This window comes from Vulpes lagopus, chromosome 4 (assembly GCF_018345385.1).
Source record: "Vulpes lagopus strain Blue_001 chromosome 4, ASM1834538v1, whole genome shotgun sequence".
Lineage (NCBI taxonomy): Eukaryota > Metazoa > Chordata > Mammalia > Carnivora > Canidae > Vulpes > Vulpes lagopus.
The window spans coordinates 144,703,781-144,722,957 of NC_054827.1; the positions used below are offsets into that span (position 1 = coordinate 144,703,781).

The 19,177-nt window shown below is 47.3% G+C and overlaps 1 protein-coding gene across 1 annotated transcript; it reads right to left on the reverse strand.

The window, feature by feature from the left end:
- Window positions 1–11,913: 11,913 nt before the first annotated feature.
- On the reverse strand, window positions 11,914–12,339 carry LOC121489075 (nuclear transport factor 2-like). Its single transcript, XM_041751546.1, has one exon. The coding sequence runs from the start codon at window positions 12,337–12,339 to the stop codon at window positions 11,956–11,958; it is 384 nt and encodes a 127-aa protein (XP_041607480.1). The 3' UTR covers window positions 11,914–11,955.
- Window positions 12,340–19,177: the final 6,838 nt, after the last annotated feature.

Below are 19,177 nucleotides of genomic sequence, written 5' to 3' on the forward strand. Positions count from 1 at the left end.
AAGCATTGCCACCTAAAATACCAGACAGCAAGTTAAATTTAAATTTCAGATTTTTAAAAATGAATACTTTTTTTAGTATTAGTATGTTCCTTGTAATAGTTAGGAAAGATTTATACTGGAAACATTCCTATTTCTATCTGAAATTCAAATTTAACCAGGAACCCTCTATTTTTTTGTTTGTTTTTTCTAAATCTGACAGTCATAGTTGGTATATAATGAATTGCATCCATTATTACTGTAATCATCTTAAAACTCCAGGAAGGGGAGTCCAGTTTAGTTGGTAACTTAAGAAAGAAACCTGACATTTAAATGATTCCTCCGACACACCGGGATCTGAGCCATTTCACAGTTGCATAAGTACTAACCTTCCTTACAATGTTCTAAGAAAGGGAGCTTTGTTGTCTCCATTTTGCAAATGAGGAAAACCTGAAATGCAGCTTGCTCACCAGTGAAGGTAGAGCAGGGATAAAAGGATGGATTGGAGGGATGCCTGGGTGGCTCAGCCGTTCAGCACCTGCCTTTGGCCCAGGGCGTGGTCCTGGAGTCCCTGGATCGAGTCCCGAGTCGAGTTCGCAGCATGGAACCTGCTTCTCCCTCTGCCTGTGTCTCTCTGTCTCTCTGTCTCTCTGTCTATCATGAATAAATAAATAAATAAATCTTAAAAAAAAAAAAAAAGGATGGATGGCCCTTCGGACTCCAATTTCTCGTTCCCTCACCAGGTGGTTCTCAGAGGTGGGCGGTGTGGAAACGCCACCCGCAGTCCTTGGTCCTAGTAGAACACTGCTTGGTGGGAGCAGGCCAGCCAGGGTGTAGACAATATGAATGCATTGTCTGTGGGGAATTTAAGCCCAGCATCAGGCCAGTGAAGTCCGGTTTTTATTACGATAAAATATCCTTCTGCATCAAGGCCGACTTCCACCCTCTATGATAGGCCCCTACTTGGTACATAGTTGGTGCTGAGTAAATGCTGCTCTCATCTTTCTCCCTTCTTTCTTTCTTTCTCTCTCTCTCTTTTTAAAAAAGATTTTATTTATTTATTCTTAAGAGACACAGAGACCCAGGCAGAGGGAGAAGCAGGCTCCCTGCGGGGAGCCCAAATGGGACTTGATCCCAGAACCCTGGGATCATGACCTGAGCCAAAGGCAGATGCTCAACCGCTGAGCCACCCAGGTGCCCCTCCTTTTCTCTTTCTTTCTCTCTACCCTGGGGCTGGCAAATAAGTTACAAACCACTTGCCAACTATAATTGGTGATGACAGCCTGACTGTCGGGTTGAGGAGAATTCTGAGGTTGAGTCTTTGCTCAAAACAAAAGAATGCTCTGCCTGCTCAGTGATGTCTGCCACAGGAAGGTGAGTAAGGGGTGGCAGCTTCCATGCCACATGTTTGCCAAACCACAATGAAAATCTACAGCCTCCGGACAGCAAATAACTACACTGGGCAGCTATTAAACATGAATCCAAAGCTCCCTCCCACTTAAGACAAGGCAAGAAGGGCGGAGGAAGGGAATTTCTGCCCATCAAATCCCAACTCCCACCCTCAACACACACCACTTGTGAGTGACCTGGAGCTCCAGGCTGTGTGGATGGTGGAGGCATAAGCAGATAGGCAGGGAGGGTGTGTTTGTTTGGGGCCAAGGGTCAGGGGCAAATTCATATCTCCCCTCACTCAGCCTCTCAGCGCCTGATGCACGTGGCTCGTGCTCAGCGCGACCAGAGGTCTCTGCTCGCGTGTGCCTTATTGGAAGCAGTTGAGGAGGAATGCCTTCTCCCTCCTCAGATGTGTGTGTGGCTGAAGAGAGGGCTACAAAAATAGTCTGAAGGCAAGAGTTTCCATTCCTCTATGTCCCCAAAGCAGTTTCCTCTTGGACACAAACCTCCATCTTCCTTAAATTCCCAGATTGAGTAACTTCTTGGAAGGCTTTCTTGGTTTTTTTATTTTAAGATTATTTTTCCAGCTGTAATTTTTCTTGAATCTGGAATTTTGCTCTTTCTGCTTCAAACTTCATTGTAAATCCAAGTGTAAAATCAGACTTATAAATAGCCTTTGTGTACAGCAGGCGTTTGGGTGTGCCATGTTTTAACATTGAAATAGTCTCGCATTTAGATGACTCCATAATTCCTCTGCATCTCAGTTTACCTTCCCGCCCCAGAAATTAGAGGTAATCATTGGAAGGCCTTGGGCAGGCCTTCCTCTAGGAGGAGTTGATAAATTTAAGAGCGCCTTTAAGGCCAAAGGGAAGGAATGTTCAAAGGCATATAAAGGCAAATTTGGCTAGCTAGTTGGATCTTTAGTAGTTTTGGCAAATACCGTATTTTGTTGAGTCAGTATCCTGTGGACCTAGAAATGGCTTCTAAAACTATCTGGTCAATTTTCCCTTGGGGAGTGGTTCTGTGAAAGGTTAATGATCCCTCATATGGGTCAGAGTAACTTTGTATTTTGTACAGAGGTCAAGATATTACTCATCATATGAAGGATATTACCTTTTGATGATTCTGGCCTATGTACATCTAGAAATTGGAGATTTAGGATGCCTAGGTGGTTCACTTGGTTAAGTGTCTGCCTTAAGCTCAGGTCACGATCCCAGGGTCCTAGGATCGAGCCTCGTGCCAGGCTCCCTGCTCAGCCAAGAGCCTGCTTCTCCCTCTTCCTCTGCCCCTCCTCTGCTTGTGCTTACTTGCTCACTTGCTCGCTCTCAAATAAATAAATAAATAAATAAATAAATAAATAAATAAATATCTTTTAAAAAATAAATAAAAAATGAAGATCTGATTTTTTTTCTTAACACACCAGTGAGACAAGGATCTCCAAGGAAATGGGTCCAGACTCTGGTGCTTTGTTTTGTGTTGCCTCAGCCAGATGACTTAGTGAGTCATTCATCATGCTTTCCCTATGGATTATTCACTGTTGTTTTTCATCATGTCCTTAAACCCAACTTCTGGGACACTTAGTTGGGTCTCTTCACCAGACTCTCTGGAGCCATATTAATTTCTACCTCAGAAACTTTGTTACCACTTTGTTTCAGATACCCCCAACCTGTGTCTTCCTCTATACCTAGTCCCCTACCCAGCCCAGCCTTCAAGGTCCCATGGATATCAGCTCAATCGAGCCATCCTTGACTATTTGTCTACTACCCTACAATTTCTCCCATTCCTGAACTCCTGCTGGGAACTTTGTCAATACTCAATCTTTGCACTTGATCTCAGATCTCCTGTACTTGTCCACATTTTTCTGGAAAGAAAAGATGCTGCCATGCTTTCTCTATATTTTCCAGAACATGGAGCCCAGGTTGGGCCTGCCTCAAGCAACTCTGGATCTATGAATGGCTGAGACATCTTAATTGGGCCTACAGTTGACACATCTAAGAACACAGAGGTTCCCTTTATCTTTGTGGTGTTTGACCAGAGCTTGCCCCCAGCCATACCCAATTACAGGAAAAATAGTGTTTGAAGTAGGAAGCTAGTTCTGTGAATCCACATTTCCTTTGTTGGGCAATGGTCTAGCTGCATGTGGCATAACTTTTGCTGACACATAGTGTACTCATTTTTTAAATTTTTTCTTTTTGTGTCAGTAAAAGACTATTTCCATTCAAGTCACAAGTGGTGAAGGAGGGTAGTGGTTCCTCTGTGACCTTGGACGAGTCATTTCATCACCTTCAGCTGCAGTTTCTCTTCTACAACTTTTCCAGCTCCAATGTTCAGCAAGTCTATGGTTTTGTGGCTGCTAAACCCTCCTCACATCTCATCAAAAAGATTTGTTCACATGACAAAGGGGAGGACTACCTTAGCTACCTCTCCATTTTCTGCTTTGGATCTGATGTTGACAGATGGAGTTAGGAGTGATGTTAATCATCAGTGGCCTGGCTGGGCCTTCTTTCTCTAGTGACTATAGCTCCTTGTATCCCACTAGCTAAGACTCAGAGCTCCCTTTCAGGGTAGTTGCTTTGACTTGTCCACTCAGGGGCATCTAGACAATCTGATTTGGGGGAAAATTATTCTGCTAATCTTTCTCTCTACCATGATGTATATCCTCAGTAGCATAAACTGTTTTGCCTGTGGTTTTGCAACATGGGCCAAGCCATTTCTTCTGTTAGAGCCTTTGGAAAATTCACATGTTCTAGTGATTAATAAAGCAACTAATAAAGGCTTTAATAGATGTCCTTTTTCTTTCTTTTATGTAGTTGATTGCAACAACAAAACTGTCTACCATTGTTAGCCATAATTTTATGAGTTGTCTTTGGTGACTTATGTTTCTGCTGTTATCATTTTAGGTGTCACATCTTGAGGATAGATGTCTTGGGTAAGACATGACATGAGTTGATTTTCACATGTTAAAAGTTGGCCCTTGTGCTAGACAGAAAGTAGAGGAAACTACTCTGTTATTAGGGTTTTCAAAAGAATGTTTACATCCCTGTAAAGCTAGTTTGATTTCTGCCATGATGGAAGAGAGATCTAAGGTTAGAACCAATTAAGAAATATCTATTGTCTGGGATCCCTGGGTGGCGCAGGGGTTTGGCGCCTGCCTTTGGCCCAGGGCGCGATCCTGGAGACCTGGGATCGAATCCCACGTCGGGCTCCCGGTGCATGGAGCCTGCTTCTCCCTCTGCCTGTGTCTCTGCCTCTCTCTCTCTCTCTCTCTCTCTCTCTCTCTGTGACTATCATAAATAAATAAAAATTAAAAAAATAAAAAAGAAATATCTATTGTCTAATTGCTGCTATGTTTAACAAGCTATTTAAGACAGAAAAATTATTTTGTGGAATTTTAAAAAGTCATTTGACTAGATGTCTTTTGGTCTTCTAAAGTACCTGCAGCATTTTCACCAAGAATGCATTATTCAGTGGGAAATGGCAGCGGGATTACTCCTTCTTGTTAAGTAGATTTGGTGTGTGATTTATGTGCTTATACTTCCATGCACACTCAGGGAAGCAATTCCCCTTTGAAATGAACAAAATAATGATGCCAAGAAAGAGAGAGAGAGAGAGAAAAGAAAGGAAAATCAGAATTTCAGAAGAAAGTAAATTGCTTAGATATAGAACTGAAACCATGTGGGGCCCAGGAATCTTGTAATATTCTGTTCATTAAAAGTTCTTCAAATAAATGTGAACATACAGGAGAGAGAGAGAGAGAGAGAGAGAGAGAAGTCTTGCATTTGGATTCAACAGCGTGTCAGCCTAATTATATTAGACAATGGTGAGCTCAGTAATTCCACTTTTGATCCATTGCTGTATGAAGTTCATTATTATCTGTTTCAAATTATTGTTCATTTCAAGAGCCCTACAATGAAAAAGCATGTAAAGACTTTGAAAGAGCACTTGGTGCCTTCCCCGAAAGCTTTGTGAAACATTTCTTTGGAAACGTTTCTGCTGAGGCTGTGCATTGGTTGTGAGTGGGCGTAGGGGACGGGCGTCTGTGTTTCCCCTTTTCAAATTTGTTTACCTTAAGTACGTTTCCATGGAAACAAGGCCTGCTTTTGAGCTGGCTTTAAGGGTTGTCCACAAGAAGAAGGAACAGAAAAATATAGATAGCTAAAATTCTCATATAATCCAGAAAAGGTCATTCAAGGCAAGAGAAACTCAGATGTATCGAGCCTGTCTTTAAGACTGATGATTTAAAATAAGTTTTCTTATTTAACTCTGAGAGCTTGACGATATTATCTCTGTCTTACAGACGAGGGCCTTGAACGTCTGAACATTTACTCAAATAGTAAGTAACAAACGCAGATTTGAACCCAGGTCTGTCTGATTCTGAAACCCACGCTCTCTCTCTAAAACCATGTTGCCAGTAGTTTCAACCTTCCTCCTACCTCCCTCAAGCATTTTCCAGAACCTTATAGAAATGGGCCACTCTTGATTTTACCTTCTTTGGGGTAAATAAAGTACTTGTGAGGAAAGAGATACTAGGAAAAAAGAAAAATAAGTGGCCTGAATATTCCAAGTATGAAATCATCAGCAGCAGCAGCAACATCATGAACACTTGCCCAAAATATTTCCAGAATCCTCGGCTGGTCCAGGAAAGCCTCATTTAGCTAACAGTCCCTTGAGTAAGAAAGCCTCCATTTACCAAAGTATTGGCTATGCTCTGCTTTGAAGAGAAGACAAGGCCATGCCATGGAAAGAGTCCTGCAGTGACATGGGTTCACATCTTGCCCCTCCAAATGGGAGCCCCTACAGGATCCTAAGAAGCTTCTTTGAGCGTCAGCTATAAACAGGATATCTTGATGGAGCAGGATCTGGCCCTCAGCCATTTCGGCCAGTGGTGATAGGCAACGCCCTTCTTTATACTCATGATCTCTATCTCAGATACATACTAAGTTCAGTTTGTACAGAGCGTTGACAAAGGCTATGAAAGAACTCACACTAAGGGAAGTGGTCTCGTGTGGAGAGATGGGCCCAGCAACCAGGCCTGAGTGTTGGAGAAGAAGTGTGGCCCCAGCAATGTATTTATTGTGGCTGATATTAGAATTTGGCCCCACCCAGGACTTAAAAAACTTTGACATAAATACCATAGCCCTAGAGGTTGAGCAGCTGAGTGTGGGACCTTCTAACTCCTACTCCAACGGGCTGTAACACAAAAGGAACATTTTCCTATTTATTTTGGGGGTGACAAAATCTCTGGCATTGAGGTGCAGCTCTATTTTCAGCTCTAATGGTGATAGAAGTGGGACTTCCAGCTTGGAGGGGCCCCTCCATGGAACACTGAGGACCTGAGGCCAAAAATCCTAGTTTTGTGAGCTTTGGGTAAGGAGACGACCAAAAGGGATCCTTGGACACAACTAAATAGCCCAGAGTTTTCCCAGCAATCTATAGGGAGGGCAATGTCTTAAATATTACACTTCCTATAGTCAAAGAAGTAGGGTTTTACAGCCCCTGGGATTTAGGTGGAGATGAGCATAAGACTGGACTACACTCACTACAAGTTACCTTTTAGGTTATTGGGATGAAAAAGTGCAGTGCCAGGTGCAGAGTAGGCCTTCAATAAATGTTAGCTATTTTGAGCTGTCTGGGGCATAAGCAGGGATTGGCAAGGTAGGCAAGTTCCGGACACTGGGCAGAACTTCTCAATGCCACCCCAGATCTCAAGGGGCATCGAGCCAAACAGATCAGCTCCCAGGGTGCGTTCTGAAAGGAACATTAGACACGGGAAGAGGAGAGAAGGTGTAAATCCAGAAACTGGCTGAGAGGACTTGGAGTGAGAGAGGCCAAGCTATAAGGCCTCCAGCGGGCAGGGCTGGTGGGAGCAGGAAAAGATGAGGGTGGGGTAGGGGATGGGAGAAATAAACCAAAGTCACACACTGACTCGGAGCCAAGCAGGGACTGGAACCTAATGGCTCTCTTCTCTTCCATTAACTTTTCCATTCCGACACAATTTAAGACTCACAGGAAAGTTGGCAAGCACAGCACAAAGAGTCCTCATACACCTCTCACTCCGATTTCCCAAATGTTAACATTCTACCTCTCTGCTTTATTCTGTATAACCAGCTCTATCTGACCTCTGGCACTGTCTACACCCATCCTCGTATCCTCATTCATGCTGTATTTTTTCTGATCCATTTGATGAGTGATGTCCCTTTACATATTTCAATGTATATATCCTAAAAATAAGAGCATTCCCTTTATCAAGTCACAGTAGGGTGATCAAATCAAGGAGATTTGCATTCATACAGTATCATTATCCAATGGACACATCCTATCCAGATGTCACCGATTGTCCTAATACTATCCTTTAAAGCAAACGAAAATCCCACATTATCTGTTACATTTCACTTGTCACATCTCTTCAGTCTCCTTGAATCTGCAACACTTCCTTAGTCTTTGTCTTTCACGATACAGACATTTTTGAAGAACATGGGTCAGCTGCTTTATAGAATCTTTTTCAATTGGGGTTTGTCTGATGTTTCCTCATGAGTTCAATTCAGTTATACTTTTTTGGCAGGAATGATGCAATATGTGCTCTTCCCAGTGCATCCTATCAGGAGACCCTTGAGGTCGACTTTTCCCATGACTCAGAACATTAACTGTGATCATTTAGCGGAGGTGGTCCCTGCTAGGTTTCTCCACAGTTGGGTCACTATGTTGATTTTGTCATTAAAATAATAGGGAGGACGGATACTTTGAGACTATGTAAGTGTTCTGTTTGTCTCAAGCTTGCCCCCTTACATTCACTATTCAGCGACCTTTTTTGCCCAAATCACATCCCACGATTACCAAATGGTAATCTCTTATCCTCTCTATTTCAGTTTAGTGAGCTAGGAGTGTGTGTGCCTTTTGCATACCCCGCATGCCCTCCATGCCTTAGCTTGGTGCTACCTCTTTCCTGAAATGCCTGCCTCCCCCTTGTCTCTTACTGTTTACCAACAATTTAAGACCCAACTCAAGGTTCATCTCCAGGGACATTTTCCCTGATTCATTTCCCCTGATTCATTGACATTCCCTTGCTCTCCTTTGTACTTTGGCCTTTAGATGTTTCTCAGTTTCTATCCATTTCTCGAAGGCTTGGCTTTTCCTTACAACATGACTAGGGCAACATCATCTTTTATAACATGTTTTTCAAACTATCTGGTGAAGAACCAGTTTTTGAATGTTTCCAAAATGCTGAGGAAGAATTTGTGGTCCCAGTGTATGTGACTCACCACCGGCAGGACCAGCAGTCCCTACTGCCCTGTTCACTGACACAGGCCCATTGATCATGGGCTTGGATGTCATGACAAAGTCAAACTTCCCTAAAAGTTTAACATGAGCCAGTTACATTTTGTACTTAACATTTCTGAACTTAGAATAGGTTGGTAAAACTTTGAGTAGCATGTTTTAGGGCATCCCTTCCCTCTCCCTACAAACACCCCCACTCTCAGACCCAGGATATTTGCATATAGTAATCAGGTGAGAGAGAAAAGCCTTTCTCTTCCCCCAATAGTCTCCCTTCTACCTGAGTTTGCCCAAGATACTCTTTGTGACATAATTACCACTGGAGACCTGAGACTTCATGGGCGAAGAAATGATGAACAGTGGCTCCTGATCAAGAATGAGGTTTAGGGATGTGAAGGGAGCATTAAGATTAAGAGAAGTAATTGCCTTAGTAACAGCATCATGTTTTAGAGGAATAAGCACATTCGCATTTGTCACTGGAATAATTCAGTCTACAACAATCAAATCAAATGGAACAATGAACTCTCCTACTCTATTTCTCTTGGTAAAAACAGAGCTCTTCATCTGAGATCTCCAACATTAACAAAAGAATGCTATTTTTATAGAGTTTATTGTGTTTTTTGTAGTTGTTGTTGTTGTTAAATACTACTCAGGCATTGGGGCCAGTAGGTGCTAGGAAAAAGGAGGAAACAAAACAGAGTCCCTGCCTTCATGGAGCAGATGTTTCACTTGGGGAGGCAGTGATAGAGCCTACAGGGAACAACACTAAGGAGCCCTGAGATCACAGCAGCAATTTGGTGGTCACAGAAAACCCCTCCAAGAAAGGGGTTTTGGAAGTGGGAGCTGAAGATGAGTAGAGGTGGGCCAGTGGGAAGGAGGATGTGCTTTTCCAGCAGAGATGTCAACACACACAATGGTAGGTGGGGAAACCACACCTTCCAAGTGCCACTTGGGGAGTCATGTGAATAGGTACAGAATGAGCCCAATGTGGTTGTAAGATTGGCAAGAACCAGGCACATGAGTAGTGGGCTGATGGGAATCCTGTTCCTAGAGCCACAGAAAGCTATTGAGAGTTCCTGACCTGGGGAGTGATAGGCCGGATTGTGTTTGAAGGGGGCGGGATTTCTCTGTTGTAGAGAGTACCAGCGGAAGGCTCAGGGTGGGCTCTGTGGGATGAGTTAGAAGGCTATTGGCGGTAATGCTGGCTTGGATCAGGCAATGGAATCTCTTGCTCTTTTCATCTTTGGGGGACTTGCCAACAACTGAATTAAATCCTTTGAGGGATGAGTGGACAGCATTCCCATTTTTCAGATGAGGAGACCATCAGAAAGGGCCCCAAATTAAGTTATTTCTGCACCCCTTGGGTAGTGAAGAGGAACAAGTTCTTGGAAAGGCTGAGACTACAGGCCACATGGAGCCCAAGTGTGTGGGCTGCTGAGAGATTGGTTCAGGACTGCATCCCCCCCCTTGGCAATGCCCCAGTTGTCATTTCTAGCTCCTTCTGATCCACCATGGGTGTGTTTTTCACCCAACAGATCTTGAGGACGACAGGTTTATAATAGGAAATTAAAGCTGAGCTTTGGCATGGGACCTATGAACGAGTTCCTAAGAGTCTTGCTGATTAGGAACAGAGGAGAAGGCCGGTACGTTAGATCAGATTGTGAATTACAGTATGTCGTCAGAGGATCAGCGTGATGACTACCAAGAATAAAGGTAAGTCAGTTAGGAGTCGTGTATACAAAATGGTTTTCCTTTGCCTAATAAACTAATTTGCTGCACAGTGTCATCAGACGCTGGTATATTCCCATCAACTGTGGGAAAAAGAATAAGAAAGTTTTAATAATAAGCCGGTCATCACCTATTATTTACCATGTACCGTAATAGAATCCAATCCTAACAACAAACCATTCACGGTATGAGGTCTATTATCACACCCATTTTGCAGATGAACAGAGCTAAGGCTCAAAGAGGTTAGGTAAGGCACCCAGGGTCACACAGCCTAGGGGAGGGGGTCGGAGCCTGAGATTGCCTGATGTCCAAGCTTGTAATCTACGCTAGCAGTGGGGAAGGCAGGGAGGGTTCTGTGTGATTTACTTCTTTTGCAAATTAGAATGAGCTGGGGGGGGGGGGTGGGGGTTCTTCCTCTGTGAATCTCACTCTCAATTGCCGGCACTGGTGGCTCAAGAAAGTGTGTAGAACCCTGAACCCAGGGTGTATCAAGGATACGGGTGTGGCCAGGGAAGGTCAAGTGCCTGTGTGTCCCCTCAGGAAAAAGGTTGAGAACCAGTGGCTTAGTAAAGAAATCACGAAGACTGACTGGGGAGGGAGGGAGAAGTGATGTCAGGGTGGGGGTGCCTGGGGACACTCCTCTTCCACTTTCAGCCTCCTCTTCTACTCTGCATCCTGGGGGCCTTCTCCAAGGTGTTGGTTTTGTGTCCCCAGGGCCATCTGCAACCACGTGGCTCGGTGACTCTGGAAATGCCCTGGGTACATAATCTAAATCCTAAGGACAACTGTCTGCTATGGGGTCCCGGGCAGTGAGGCTTGCTGGGACCTGGAATCCTCCTCATCCAAAATAACCTCAGCGGCCCCCAGCTCTGGCCCCTCTGACACAGGCTCTCCAACAGCAGCTGGAGGGAAACATCTGGAGATCAGCTTGACACCATCACCCACTGACCTTGAGACTCCTCGGTGGTTGCCTTCATCCTTGCTCGTAATGCCAATGCCTCTTGGATCTGCCCTCCTCTTCATCTCCAGCCCTGGCTCTTGCCAGAGATCCCTCATTCTATCTTGCGGCTATTGAGCCACTGGCGATTCCCCAAATGCCCCTGTGGACCGTCTCTCTTCCTTAACTTCACATGCACTGAACCCCCCCACCTGAAATGAAAACTCTTTCTTAACCTTCTCTTCTTTTTTTAAGAAAATTTTTGTCATTTTATTATATCATAAGCCATTGAAACATTGAACAAATCAATATTCGGGCGGTCACTATCTGGGCGGTGAGGCAGCTGCTTTCTCCTTCACTTCTTTGGGTGACTAGAGCAACTTGTCAGTAGATTTAAAAAAAAAAAAAAAGAAGACAACCTTTTGCATTACTTAAGTCTTTCCAAGGCATGTGCTGGTACGACTCAAACTTCTCCTGTCAGATGCAACTAGTCTAGCATCCAAACACGCACAGTAGTAGCAGCGCACTGCGCCCGCTCCCACCACAGCCCTGCTCATTTGTGTGTGATATTTGGAGCATCTGGAGGAGTGGGAATAGTATCAGGAAGAGGAGGGAGGAGGAAACCGCATGAGTGCCTGGCTGGAAAGAGGTCAGCCGAAGTCGTGCAGGGCAAGCCTGAACACGGCATTGGTGCAAACCCAAGCATCATTGATGTTCTTTAATAGGAACATCTGGTGGAACCGCATGATGGGGTCTTCATCCGCCGTGAGCTGGCCCACAACCATGCTGATGATGCAGCTATCTGGCGTGGGCTGATGGTCCTGTGCCATGAGGCTGTGCTGGATTTTCTGGAACAGAAGGCTAGACAACTTCCCCGCAATGGCAGCTTTCCCCTGGAACTGCTGTCCTTCCCATGTAAGGCATGATGCATCAATAGACATTGTGTCTAGTTGGGGTCTGTCATTATCAAATAACTGGTAGTAATGCTGAATGAGGCTGGATCTGATCTGCTCCCAAATTGGCTGGTCTCCCATTCTGGAGTGTCACCCGGCCTCGTTGGACCCGAGGGACTGGCACGATGGCAGCAGTGGCGGCGATGGCCATTAACCTTCTCTTCATTACTCAACCAATTCCTCTTCATCTCTGAGACTCAGCTCCAGGGTAACCTTCCTTCTTCTCTCTACTGAGGTCATACTTGCATCATAGAATTTCTCACCTTGCATATGTGAGGTGTGTGTGTGTGTGTGTGTGTGTGTGTGTGTGTGTGTGTGTTCTGCTGGTCTCCCAGGTGAATCACATGCAGCTGACACCTGAGAAGCACTGGCCTTCCCCTGGGGGAAAAGAGAATGAGCATCCCGCCAGGGTCTGCCCCTTTTGTTCGGTGTCGTGCCAAGGCGAGTGACAGAGGCTGCACTTGAAACTACGTCTTCGGGTGACAAGCCTGCGTTTGTCCCTGTTATGGCTGCATCACTGGGGTTAGGAGCGTGAGCCGTGAATGTAGACAAACGTAAGTGCTCATCCGATCTGCCACCTGTTATCTGTGTGGCTTTGGGCAAGTTGCTTGACCTCTCTGAGCCTCAGCTTCTCATCGGTGGGATGGAGAAAACTAAAGTAGAATTCAATGCAACAACCGATGCAAAGAAAATATTTTATGCACAGCACCTACAGACCAAGTGCTCAGCAAATATCAGTTACGGACGCTGCACGTAAAACAGAGGCTTTTATCATGCATGGACGTTTAATCTCACTGAAGTAGCTACTCAATCACACACGTATTAATTAGGTGACTTTATTATTCAGGGTGTTTGCCAGATGCTAAAAATAGAAAAAGACTCCACTCCATCTAATGAGACCACAGAAGATTTAGGTAATAACATAACAGATAATTCAAATTCATAAAATGGAACCTGCTCCAGAGAGTAAGGGCTCTGAGGTCTCAAAGAAAGAGAAGCTCATATCGTATGGAGTGATTAGGAAAGGCTCACGACCTAGTCAGGGTTTGGTAGGGCCTTGAAGAGTGGATGGAAATTCACAGCCTGGGAACTGCGTTATAACCTAACAGCGGGATTGGGGTGGTCAGTAGGGTTATTCCCTTCAGGGAACATGGCAGGAAGGCCTTCACTTGTTTTTGTTTTAAGATTTGTTTATTTATTTATTTATTTATTTATTTATTTATTTACTTATTTATTAGAGAGAGAGAGCACAAGTGGGAGTGGCGGAGGGAGAGAGTCTCAAGCAGACTCCACACTGAATGCGGAGCCTGATATAGGGCTCGATCTCACGACCCTGAGACCATGACCTGAGCTGAAACTAAGAGTCAGGCATTGAACTGACTGCACCACTCAGGCCCCCCGCCCTTCTTTAATTTACAGAGATCGGCGTGTCTGTGTGGCCTGTGGGGCTCACTCGTAACTCACCAATGAAATGTGAGCATAAATGATGCTGGGCATCATTTTTTCTGGGCAAAAGCCAATGTGTCCCTTTCTATGATCCGTTTTTCTCTGTCACAGTGACCGGCAACACAAGAGGTGGCAGCTACTCTGTCAGTGTCCCTTCCTGAGGGACTATGATAAGCTGATCCATAGTGGGCACGTAGTGTGTGCAAAAAAAAGAAAAATTTGTTACCTTAAGCCTCTAGGACTTTAGGGGATGTTTATTACCGAGACATATTGACTGATACAAATACTTTTTGAAAATAGCAACCAATACGCTGACTATATGCTAGGCACTGTTTACAGCTTCTCATAGGTTAACGTACTGAATCCTCCTATCAACCCCATGAAATAGATGCTATTATTGTCCCATTTTATAGAGGAGAATATTGAGGCCCAGAGAGATAAGTGTCCTGCCCAAGGCTACATAACTAGTAAGTGGCAGATCCAAGGTAGCCTGACTCTCAATCACTCATGTATATATGTCCTACACACGCAAAAGATAATTCAATGCCTTCTATAATGTAAAAGTCCAAGTATATCTGCTACAGGCACAGTTGGATCCAGGTGCTGAAAACATATCAACTGGAAGAATCACTCTCTGGGCTCTGCTCTCATCCTCAGATGCTCTTCTAATGAGGCCTCCTCATCTCCAGGCTTACATTCTAATGCTAAGCAACTACAGAGGCAAGAACTATCCGTTCCCCCAAATTCTCACAAAAGCTCTTTAGAGAAGCTCCCTCCGCTTTCAGTCCGTATCAATTGCTATCACTCTACCGGAGGAGGAGCAAGTGGGTGCTGGGCAGGCAATGGTTCTGTGAAGCTGCCAAAGAGCCTGAGAACTCTAAAATCTGCAGTTGCTGTCATCATAAAACTAAACAACCCCCAAATGGATACCAGTAATATTGTCAAACATTGTCATGGCATTGAAGATGGCAAAATTCCAGGTTGGAAATTTCTGGAACTTGCATGAGCATTGGAAGGATCTCTGAGTTCTGTTTTTTTTTTCTTCCCCTTTGACTTTCTTGCCTGAGTTCCTTTTGCTCTCCATTCTTCAGCCTGTGCAGAGTTTTATGCCCAGATATGGTTCCCCGGACCCCGTGGACATATGCACACATGCGCACACACACAGACACGCACATGCATGTACACACACCCTCTTTGCTTTTGTCCTCAGAGCAGTAGTAGAAGGGGCACTGGATAGAGGTCAGGAGGCTTGGCCTTTCATTCATCTCCACTCCCAGTGAGCTTGGCAGGGCCACCACCTTGCTCTGGGTCTGTTTCCCCACCTGAAAAATGTGCCTTGGGTCAGATGATCCCAGACCCTTCCTCCTTCCATACTGTTCTTGGCTCCAGCTCCCTTCATCCACCCCCTACCTCAATCCCACCCTTGGCCCAGAACCCCAGACCTGTCCCTGGCCTCAGCACGGCCCCAGCCCAGCAGTGTACCCCCTCCCAGTGGCTCCCTAGGGCTTAGCTCCCTCAGGACGGCTGCTCCACTGCACCCCAGCAGCAGCACCCACAATTCTTGGGCCTGTCCTTTCAAAAGGCAACATCTTCCAGCCATGCATTCATGCCTCGCGCCTCAGCTGGGACCTTTATAGGCAAAAATGGAGGAAATTCTATAAATGCTCGCTCAAATAAAACGAACCATACACAAGGCACCATGGTATGCTGCCAAAGAAATATCCAATTTGGTATCGATGTTCCTTTGTACGGCTCTCTGCCTTCATGGTGGTGCCCCGTCTCCCCTTGAGAGGCAGGGTGCTTCAGTGAGCAAGGGACACACTTGACATCTGCCAAGCCCAAGCTCCCCTCCAGGGCTGGTCTGCCAATTTAGCTGCTGTGTAACCTTGGGCCAGGTACTGGAGCTCTCAGTAAAGCCTCAGACCCTTGCAGCAACACGGTGGTGGGACCTGCAGCCCCTGTCTCCCTGCTGGGGCCATCAGGGTTGAGTTAGATCACTAGCATAAAGCACCTGCATGGTGCTGGCCCCTAGCAGGCTCCTTGATTGCTGGGGATTATTGCTTTCTGGAGGGAAAAAAAAAAAAAGTTGTACGGGATATTACAGAGCTGTTTCCAAAAAGGCAGCTCTCTCCACACTGCTCACGGCTGCAGCGCTCAATGACAAAGCAAGGTGAAGAACGCCGTGTTTCAAGAAAAGAGGGGCAATGGGATTCAGTTCACATCCGTGCAAACAGATACAAATACACAACACACTGGGCAGCCCGGGTGGCTCAGCGGTTTAGCGCTGCCTTCAGCCCAGGGTGTGATCCTGGAGACCCGGGATCGAGTCCCACGTCGGGCTCCCTGCATGGAGCCTGCTTCTCCCTCTGCCTGTGTCTCTGCCTCTCTCTCTCTCTGTATCTCTCATGAATAAATAAATAAAATCTTTTAAAAAAAACACACACACACACAACACACACATACGGACTGTACAGGTGCACGAGGACTAAGGAAGCCCAGTGAATGCGGCCCGGGGACGGCCTCCCCGTCCAACTCAGTGTGTTCTTCAGGCTTTTGCCCCCTGCGTACGTAAGCTATTCCCAAAGCAGAGTTCAAAACCATCAGGATTAAAAGTCATCCCCCCTCACCCCTCTTTGCAGAAAGCTGAGAGGTCTGGGGCTGGGGGAGGAGGGGGAGACGGAATCCCCAGCAGATTTCGTGGCTCGCTCAAAGTCCAAGCCCCGGAGGACCTGTCACTTGCAGTCACCTTGGAAAGTGGAGGCTTCAGATCTCTGCAGGACGCCGGCCTCTGATCAGATTCCTCTGAGGGACGTGGGGCAAGTAAAGAAGCTTCTGAGTCACTGTTTGCATCAAACAGAACATTGGTAGGATGCTCTTAGCTGACACTGTGGTACCGCACCTGACCTCCCGAGGTGCCATTCCGGTTCTCTTGCTCCCCTGCCTGAGTCCTCGGAGGGCAGGGGCAGCCGGGGTCTCCCCCTCCAGCCTGGGCGCTCAGCATCCTGCTGGCCTCCTGCCCGAAATATCGGGGCCCCCGTCCTGGGGCTTTGTGGGAGCCCAGGGCAGCTCGGGTGCTGGTGCGGGCATGGCTCTGGGAGCTGCCTGCAGGCTCAGGCCCCAGGGTCCTCACCTCCGGGATAGGCCACCCTGAGGCAAGGTGACACCGTGTCCCTGAGGCCCCGCTGGGGTTCCTCCTCAGTGGCCGGCAGCTCCTCCAAACAGGGATCCTCAGCAGGTCCTCCAAGCAGGGGTCCTGGGTGCCCCCCATCCTGTCCCGGGGTTCCTGGGGTGTGTGCCCTCACACTTGGTCCTGAGGTCACCCTCCGAGGGAGCCCAGCCCAGCCAAAGGCACAGCCCCGGAGGGCGCAGGCCAGGCACCCACCCGCGGCCTTGTCTCTCTGCACCCTCTGCTCTGTCCCTCGGAAGCTTCCAGGGAAGACCCCAGCCCGACCCCAGAGGGCAGGCCCTCCCTTCAGAGCTCAGGCTGAGGGCAGCTCCCGAGTCCTGCACGCTGAGCCCTGGGCAAAGCATATTCAAAGCCAAGGGAAACCTGTTGTCAGTTAATGAGCAGCAGCATCTCAACCTGTCTGCCTGAGCAACATCTTACAAATTGTGATTTTTTTTTCTTTACGCATCTATTGCATGTTTGGAAAAAAAAGAAAAAAAAAAGACTGTCAGTCTTCACCAGGCTCTTTCACAAATGTGCTGCTTAGGGGTTTGTGGGTTCTGTTTTGTTTTCTGATTCCTTACTTTCTCTCTGTCTAGGAATTAAATTGTTGCTTAAGATGGCCTATTACTTCCTTTTGAAGGCTGATCCGTCCCTTGAAGGGGGCTCTGCTTCAGGAAGAGCAAGGGGGCCGCCCCAAGGCTTGGAGGGGAGCTGGGGGAGCGGGGTCCAGCAGGCAGGAGCTGGGGGGCCTCCCTCCAAGGCTCAAGGCCTGGCCTGCGCTTCCCGAGCCCGGGGCTTGGGCCCAACTGGACAGTGCGGGACCAGTGTGAGGGGGAGCAGGTGGGAGCCCCACACTCCCCGTGCCAGAGGCAGGAGGGAGGAAAGGAGAGGCTGGGGGGGAAGCATGCCTGGTCTCCAGCACACTGGACTGGGGCCCCGAGGCGAGCCTGCCCTGGCACGCCACCGAGGGTGGCGGCGTGTGACACCCCCGAGTCACCCCTGTCACTACTCCAGGACACTAGAATCCTTGCTAAAGACCCGGGCTCCTTCCAGAAGATCCAGCCTCATGAGGCAGGGCCCCTGGGGAGGCCCTGTTACCAGGCCAGGGGGTGCATCCAGGGAACAGGATGTACCGCCAGGAGGGTGTGCGGCACTTGGCGTGCTCACAATTTCTAAATGACAGAGGGGCAAGATCAAAAAGCGTCGGGCCCACTGTTCCCTTAAGCCCTATGTCTTGTGTTATAACCAGTGGGGTTTGCCTGCAGGGACCCCGGTTCCGCACGTTCTTAGAGGTTCTGCGCCCCATCGCAGTGCCGGGCATCCAGTAGGAGCTCAATCAAGGGGACCTCACGGTGTACACAGAAGCTTCAGCATCTCCCTTGGGTTTGTCTGGATCAGGGAAAAGGGTGAAGAGTGTCCTGCACTTGGGTCATCACAGGTGAGTTGGATCTGCTGGCGCCCCTCAGTGCTGAGTCTCCGGGGGTGGGGGGTCCCCAGTTCCATCCCTCGTTGACGCCTCCACACCAGGGCGGCGCTCGCAGCAGGCTCACTGCAGCAGGGCTCCTCCTGCTCACTCATGCCAGTCTGAAGGGTCCACTCTTGGTGATGGATTTTTCTTTACGTTGTCAGCTGCCTTTGTGGCTGCCCCCCGCCCGGAGACCCGATCCTTCACGGCATCCTGGGAGTGGCCAGAGCTCGTCTAGAACTTTGACTAAGAGGGAATAGAGATATTGGAGCATGACTTTTGGACAAAAAGTGGGCTTGCAGAGCCCTAAGAACAAGAATCCGACGCTCGAAGCTTTCCCTCCCGCTCCCCTCCCCTGAGCCCCTCTCCCTTGCTTGCCCCCATCCTTCGTTTAGCTCATCTCTCCTTCTTCCAACAAGTCTGATTTTCTTCCCTTTAAGTCTCAGAAGCAATGGAGCATTCCAGGAGCGCAGCGTGCTGCCTGGGTGTGGATCCCAGGCCTCACTTTTATTACTGGTTGAGCGATTATGGGGCAGTGGCTTAACCTCACTCTACACCACGGATGCTGATGATGATAGCATCTACCTCACGAGGCTGTTTGAGGATGAAATATATGAATAATTGGTTTACTTTGTTTTAAATACAGTGATAATTGTAAAAGGCTTAGGAAACTGCCTGGCGCACGGTAGAGGCCATGCGAGGGCTGGGTGGTGTTATTCCCTGGCAGAGTAAATGCAGGTGGAAGATAATAACGAGACAACACACACATCGGGATGCTCAGATGCTGCCCTTGAAAGGGCACTGAAGCTCCTGGAAGTCTCCAAGAAACATCTGGGAAA